The following is a 7,249-nucleotide window of genomic DNA, read 5'->3' on the forward strand; positions in this document are numbered from 1 at the left end:
TCAGTGGCTAGTGCTGAAAGGCTGGACTTGAAGACTAGTGGTGGTGGCGAGGACGACCATATTCCGGATTTGCCACCGCCGGCGCCTCCGCCACCACAACCATCTGCCAATAGTCGTGACGACAAGTTGAGCGGTGGCGTTGGAACAGAAGGGGATGTGGAAGAGACTGATGGTAAGGGGACGGAATTGGCTGCTGAAGAGGAGGAAGAGGAGGAGCCGCTTAACTCGGGTGATGATGTGAGCGACGAGGAGACCGAGTCCCTCTTTGAGTCGGACAACCTTGTTGTATGCCAGTACGAGAGGGTGGGTGTCCAATTACCTATCACCTTGCTATGATCCATTCATTGCCTCATTCACCTAGTGGATGCTTGTCGATGTGTGCAGGTCAGTCGGTCCCGAAGCAAGTGGCGTTTCTGGCTTCGTGATGGTATTATGAAAATCCGGGGGCGGGACCACCTCTTTCAGAAGCTGATTGTAGAGGCTGACTGGTAACTTGCTCTTTTGTTCGATGCCCTCAGCTTCTCTCTCCTTTCCCTTTCCTGTGCTGTGTGAATTCTGTGCATTACTGCAGATGTGTCTGTGGGAGTTGAATAGGGCATTTGATTTATTATACGTTTGGTGGATTTAATGGCAAGTTGATTGACGGTTGATTGGTTGTCTTTGTAGGTTGATTGTTCCCACCAACAGTGTGCCTGCTCTGTGAGTACTGCAGTGCCGTGTGTTTTATGCCTGCCTTTTGAGGACGTCTTTCATTGAAAGGGGAGGAGGAGAGCGAGAGTGGGTGTCTGAATGGAAGGCGGGAGGTTTGGCGAGAAGAGGCAAGTCGGTGCTTTCGACGCGTCTTTTTCTCCTTGTAAATAGACAGAACTTGCGAACGCTCAGAATTGCAGAGGGAATCATGATATTCACTCGTTTTCTCCCCGCCCTTTTACCCATCCCTTTTACCATTCCACAAAGATCGTGAATTCGGCCTACTCGTCCAAAACGTGCTTCTGTCGCTCCAGCAACTCTTGAATTTTCTGTACGAGATTTAAGCAATGCTACCATTTCTGGTGTTTGTCTATTTCCTTGTTTATGTTGTATTGTTGGTGTGGTATGGGGTTTATCACAGTCGCTCAGCGGTATGCGTTGTGGTTAAGTGTTTACTACGAGATGATCTATGCTGGGCCGATTTGTTTGGAACATGATTGTGATGTGCAGTTTTTTTCTGCACCAGCGAAGCGGATGTGCCTTCTTGGTCTCCTGCACCCCGTTTGGCTTCATTACATTTACTAACTATGGGTGTCAATTCGTTAGTTATTGCTCAGCCTGTGGGTCTGTATAGTCAGCAATGACCAAAAATTCGAGTGTGTTACAATTCTTGGGAGTGTTTACAGAGTTTAGTTTTGTTGCTTTGTGGTGACCTATTCACCTTTGCTGATTTAGAATCTGCATTCTCGTTGGTATGATGCCCCTGGGTGCATTTAGCATTTGAGAGTCAATTTGATACAATCGATCCGTAGTTGGAATATTAATATTTAAACAACATGTATGCAAAATTAACATTAAGTATTTTCGTAGATGCTAATTAATTTCCTGCATTCGTGATTGGCCAAAATAAATTTCACTGACTAGCCTGGGTAGAGTTGTATTTCCTGGCTAGCTGGAACTTTGCCAGGTAATTAGCTGGCGTACAATTCGTAATTGCATATAATACTGTGGGTTTATGTGCGTCTCCCCGTTGTGCCAGCATATTTGCCATTTAGGAGAAACAATATTGGTGTTTTAATCACTTTACTAGCAGATTTTCTTGGTGAGGTCTTCTATTGCTGAAAAATGTTTCAACTCAATCTCTGTATGCGAAATAATTGAAACCAAAGCTCTATCATTGGCTATCGTGCATTTCTCCTTATTTACACAGATTGTATGGTCATGAGTGTTGCTTCAGCCGCCTCTAACTTTGCTCACCAAATTCCCGGGTGGTTGGGCACTCTGGCAATCGACTTCGACGGTAAAATCGTCTACTCCGCTGGTGATTTATCCGATGACACTGAGTTAGCGCCGAAATTTCTTGAGTTGGCCCGCCGCCTTGCTGAGTACATGACTCTGGAGGGTCCATCGGCTAGCCAGGAGAACCCCTTCAAGCGTTTAACAAGTAGGCTATCATTGTTTTGATGATTCCCCTCACCCGTTCCTTCCACGGTCTTACGTGCATCTTGGCTCTAGTTATATGCTCTAGATACGCCTATGTTATGACCGTAGTGGGGCATGTCGTGTACGTGGTCAAGAGGCAACTATCCCTTTCGGATTCTTTTGAGGACAGACGGGGAGTGAAATCCTCCCATATGCCCGTTAATGTCTGATTCTTCTTCCCCTCCTCCTGCTTTCATGTACAGCCCTTGCCATCATTTTGCTGTTTTTCACTCTGCAAACAGATTTATTGCAGGCTAGTTTTTTGAATGTGTAAAAGTAGGAAGTGGGATTCTCATTTGTGGAATCGTTTGCGTACTGTAATTTTAATGGATATGTGATTCGTTAATAGCGCACAACACGCTTTGCTTTTCCCATTTTGAATTTGACACCACGAAGGGGCATTTTCTGATGACGTTCATTGTCTGCTGGGGGTCATCGCACTCTTTATGTAGATGTGCAATTTCGCTAGTAGATCTTTGCAGAAGTGCTGATAATGGGCGTAATGTGCGGCCTGGTTAAATTTTGCCCATCTGCCAAATCGCGCTAAGTGATATTGATTGGAGGTATCCATGAACGCAGAAGTGGTTTTTTTTTCATGTCTTAGAAGTGCTTCCATCGGTCAGCTGTCATCTACGCATGCGCACACTTTACCACCAGCCTGATCCGATCTGTCGGTGCTTCAGACATTCGTATTTAGGTCTCCAACTCCCGTTTACTCATATTTATGAAACTGTCCAAAAACCTCTCGTGAAATAGCGAGGTAGTGATGGATAAATACCACCCAAAACTAGTCAGCTGGATTGAAATACCTAGATGCGTCTATTCGGTCGCCAAAGTCAGTAGACATCAAATTAGTGACAAAATTAAGCGAATTTAGGAAAGCGAATGGGAAAGTGGGCTTGTCAACCAGTCAATTATGTAGATTTATTCGTTTATCCGAAAGAATAATTGCCAATTTTTTTACAACGCTTTGCGCCCACTACTTCGTGGTGGGGGAAACTTGTGCGATTTTCGGTGGAACTCGCTGCAGTGGCTTACTTCTACCGATACGGACCTCTTTGGGGGTATGCATAGATAAAATGCGCTATTTCATTGAGCTTTCTACCGATTACCTGATATTCTGAAACCTCATACCGAAAAATGCCGACAAAATATGGTGTGTTTCTATATTGTCCGCTTTACAGATTCCAACTCGGTTGCCATGGTGATCTTCTGGGATAAAATCTGTAGAATACTTGGAGAATGTGTGGCATGCTCCAGCAGAAGGCACCAGCCAGAAATGGTTTAATTATCTTGAATTCGGGGATGACTTGCTGAAGGGTGACGCGTATTCCCTCTTCCTGAGAAGTAGAATTGAAGTAGGAAAAGTACGCCTTCGTAAAGTTTGCAGTTATCCAGCTTCATCAACTGGGAAAGCTATAAGAGGCGAACCCGAAGGGGGCTTACCTGAATCCTGTGGAGAATGAGCCATGGCAACAAGCTTATAAGTTGGCGATTTCCTTGGTTTTCACATCATAACAGCGCGCCGTGCTGCTGATCGACTGACTTGTGACTAGGGTGGACTTGATTGGCATTGGCTGTACCTTGTACCACTCGAAGAATACCAAAACACTACAGGTAACATGGATCTACTCTATACAGCTCGAATGTGCGCATGGAAGCCTCCCCAAGAGACATTCAGGACTGATGATTTAACCCGGAGAAAGTTCTCAGCATAACAGGATCTCATACTTTATTACTGCAGACCTCACCCGTGAGATCTCCCACCACAATTTAGGGTGGGAGGGGGATAATGCTTCAACATTCTCCCTCGCACTCCCCTGGTGGTATTCCACAGTTACGCAGGCAATAGGGCGGAATAGACAGGTGGAGAATAAATGCGATATCTAATAATGGGCGGTTAGTGGCATTTCCTTAGAAGGCTTGTGTACCGTCGAGGGGGGGGGGAATGACCAATTACGCACCGCAGCAGAGATGACTTCACCAAGAAACAAAGGCCTTCAGCAATTAGTTTGGCCCATAAAGATTCGAAGGAGTTTATTTATTTGCCCTATATAACCCTGAGAAACCGACAGAAACCAGAATTACTTGTATACCCGCAGCGATCGTGAACAAGTTGTAGGAAGAATGTTGATGCTCAAGCATATTGGAAGGTTGAAATGACGTAACAGCAGAAGTGGGTTTAAGACAAAATCCCCCCAAAGATGATATAGGTGCTTCAGAGTAGCACGTAACACCTTACCCAACTTGCACTATGCTCCAGACCCAACCGGTTGACGAAAACAAATTTACATAAGTAAACAGGATGGCCAGTAAAGGAAAATGACCGAAGTACATACCATTCGCAGCGCACACGATCTCCAGTAGATGTAGACCAATCCGACTACAACAAGTGGACGGTAAAGACCCAACCGCTAGATAACAATGACACAGAGAGGAATTAACAATGATGATTGTAATTTTCGGAGAGGACAGAGGGGCACAAAGTAGAGAGCAAACTTCAAGATGGTGGTGAGGAACATGAACGAAAGTAGGTGAGAAAAGTACTATGCGGCTTTTGGCTATATACAAAGAGAAAGAGGAGGTATTAAAGACACTGACTTGTTTAATTTTGCCAAACCTCTCGCCTTCCATCAATCAACGCATCCACCCTCGCTCTCCTCCTCCCCCCTCGATGAAAGACGTCTTCTCATGGCAGGCAACAAACACACGGCACTGCAGTACTCACAAAGCAGACACGCTGCTAAGGGGGAACGATCAACCTGCAAAGACAACCAACCAACCGTCAATCAACTTACTAATTAATCCACCAAACGCGCAATAAATCAAATACCCTATTCAACGACCGCAAACAACTGCGGTAACGCACAGAATTCACACAACGGCACAGGAAAGGGAAGGAGAGGGGATAAGAGTGAAAGATACAAAACAAAATAGAGCCAATTACCAGTCAACCTCTGCGAACAGCTTCTGAAAAAGGTGTTCCCGCCCCCGGATCTTCATAATCCCATCGCGCATCCAGAAACGCCATTTGCTTCGCGAATGACTCACCTGGACACGCCGAAAAATACCAACAGGTAAATGAGGCCAAGAAACATACAGATCAACGAAACATAGCGAGGTAAAATACTGTTGGAAGCCTACCTTCTCATACTGACATACAACAAGGTTATCTGACTCAAAGAGGGAATCTAACTCCTCATCAGTCACATCGTCGCCCGAGTTGAGCTGCTCCTCCTCTCCCTCCTCTTCAGCAGCCAATCCCGTCCCCTTACCCTCCGTCCCTTCCATATCTCCTGTTCCACCACTCCCCTTGGCGTCACCATTATTGAAAGGTGTTTGTGGTGACGAAGGCGGCGATGGTGGTAGGTCTGGAATGTGGTCGTCCTCGCCACCACCACCAGTCTTCACGTTCTGCCATCCAGGACTGGGCACTGCTGTCGGCATCTTCTGCTTCCGTCTGGACGCCAAACGTCCGCCCATCGCCGCCTCCTCTGCCGACGCTGCTGCCGCTGCCGCCAGCATCTCCAGTCTGTTACAAAGCAAGCAAGGCCAATCAACCACACATAAACACCAAAACATACACACAAGTCTTATCAACAAAATCGACATTCGCGCACGCCATCCAAGTCACTCACCGTTGGCCTGCTGGTGTCATTGTGGCCACAGAGCCAAACTCCCCTTCTTCCTCTTCCTCCTCCTCCTCCTCCTCCACCTCCTCATCCTCTTCATCATCCTCCTCCTCATCGTCCGCAAGGTCATCGTCTAGGTCGTCATCGTACTCGCGAAACTCCTTGCCATCTCCATGTGCAGAACTACGAGGTCGTTTGGCCACGCGAGGCCGAGACAGGTCACCACCGCCACCACCAACACCACCACCACCGGCAACAGCACCAGTGGTGACAGTGTCATAGGCACGTTTAGAGGTGTTTGCAGCAGCAGATGCAGTAGTAGTTGCACTTGCAGAAGTGGTGGTACTGGTAGGCATGGTGTGTGGCGTAGCAGGAGTCGTAGAGGCAGCAGTAGCCACAGAAGCAGGATTCGGAGTGAGCATCGACCCAGCCACACCAGGAGTCGCTACCACCATGTCCGCGTCGTCATCGTCACTGTCGTCCTCACCATCACCACCACCAGGAGTGGCAGTTACACCAGTCCCACCACTGCCGCCACCACCGCCTCCTCCTCCCACACCAGTACTACTGCCGCCCATCAGTAGCTGCACTGCACTGCCCGGTGTGCGACTGAACAATGACTGAGGAGTGGTCACGCTCATCGAGGCTCGCAGTGACGGCGTATCCACCGAGTAGGGCTCCACCACCTCCACATCATCGTCGTCATCGTCAAAGTCGCTGTCGTCCACCCCATCCACTTGTGTCTACAAACACCAACCACCTCTCAACTAACCAATCAATCAGCCAATCAATTAACCGAAAACCGCCCCTACCCACCCACTTCTCCCCCTTGCCCCACCACACACCACTTCACACATCTCACCTCGATCACCCAACATTGCTACATGGCTGAACACTTAGTTCATCAGTTCTCTCCCATCCAACTCCTTCCACCTTATTCACGCACACACGCACACACACACACACACCTCAATGAATCTTAACAATAACACCAACCAGTCAGAAACACCTCCAGCGAGCACGCACACACGTCGTCAAAGAAATGCACATGCACACACGACCCAAAAGCACGACCAACAACACCGGAAGGAAAAAGCAAGAGACGATTAGGGGCAACAAACATACCCGGTTGAAGGACTGCTGTTGCGTCTGCTGTGGTGCTGCTGCAGCTATGATAGTGGCGCCAGTAGCGTCGTGCAACTGCTGTGTTGTGGCAGCTGCGGAACCCAGCGGCTGACGGAACTGCACAGGCACCACGAAGGTCTGCTGACCAACCTGCAGAATCTGCACATTCTGACCTGCCAATAGAGGCATCACTGCAATTACTAACCCACCTACACGCAAACCCACACACACAATCACACTTACACTCGTGTGCATACACACCCCCTCTTCCCACTTCGCCCCTCCCAGCTACTGCAACGACACGCCCACATCTACTCACC

The 7,249-nt window shown here is 48.0% G+C and overlaps 3 protein-coding genes across 3 annotated transcripts in view; 2 read left to right on the top strand and 1 right to left on the bottom strand. All coding sequences in view use genetic code 11, as the record gives it.

The window, feature by feature from the left end:
- EGR_09323 (Transcription initiation factor IIA subunit) overlaps nt 1–492 on the top strand; it is a gene marked incomplete at both ends in the record, with an annotated part of 711 nt that extends 219 nt beyond the window's left edge. Inside the window, 2 exons of the mRNA XM_024498572.1 lie at nt 5–303; nt 385–492. Of these exons, the coding sequence (XP_024347003.1) occupies nt 5–303; nt 385–492 (407 nt within the window). The remainder of the gene's footprint in view (nt 1–4; nt 304–384) is intronic.
- A 297-nt stretch (nt 493–789) lies between these two features.
- On the top strand, nt 790–2,342 carry EGR_09324 (hypothetical protein; the record flags this gene model as incomplete). Its single annotated transcript, XM_024498573.1, has 3 exons — nt 790–853; nt 1,901–2,134; nt 2,206–2,342. 3 exons carry the CDS (start codon nt 790–792, stop codon nt 2,340–2,342), a joined length of 435 nt encoding a protein of 144 aa, XP_024347004.1.
- Nucleotides 2,343–5,115: 2,773 nt separating this feature from the next.
- The window catches only part of EGR_09325 (Transcription initiation factor IIA subunit), a gene marked incomplete at both ends in the record, with an annotated part of 3,478 nt that continues 1,344 nt past the window's right edge, over nt 5,116–7,249 (bottom strand). Inside the window, 4 exons of the mRNA XM_024498574.1 lie at nt 5,116–5,223; nt 5,317–5,704; nt 5,811–6,547; nt 6,930–7,102. Coding sequence (XP_024347005.1) covers nt 5,116–5,223; nt 5,317–5,704; nt 5,811–6,547; nt 6,930–7,102 — 1,406 coding nt within the window. The remainder of the gene's footprint in view (nt 5,224–5,316; nt 5,705–5,810; nt 6,548–6,929; nt 7,103–7,249) is intronic.

The sequence above is a fragment of the Echinococcus granulosus genome (genome assembly GCF_000524195.1).
Source record: "Echinococcus granulosus chromosome Unknown EG_S00143, whole genome shotgun sequence".
Taxonomy (NCBI): domain Eukaryota; kingdom Metazoa; phylum Platyhelminthes; class Cestoda; order Cyclophyllidea; family Taeniidae; genus Echinococcus; species Echinococcus granulosus.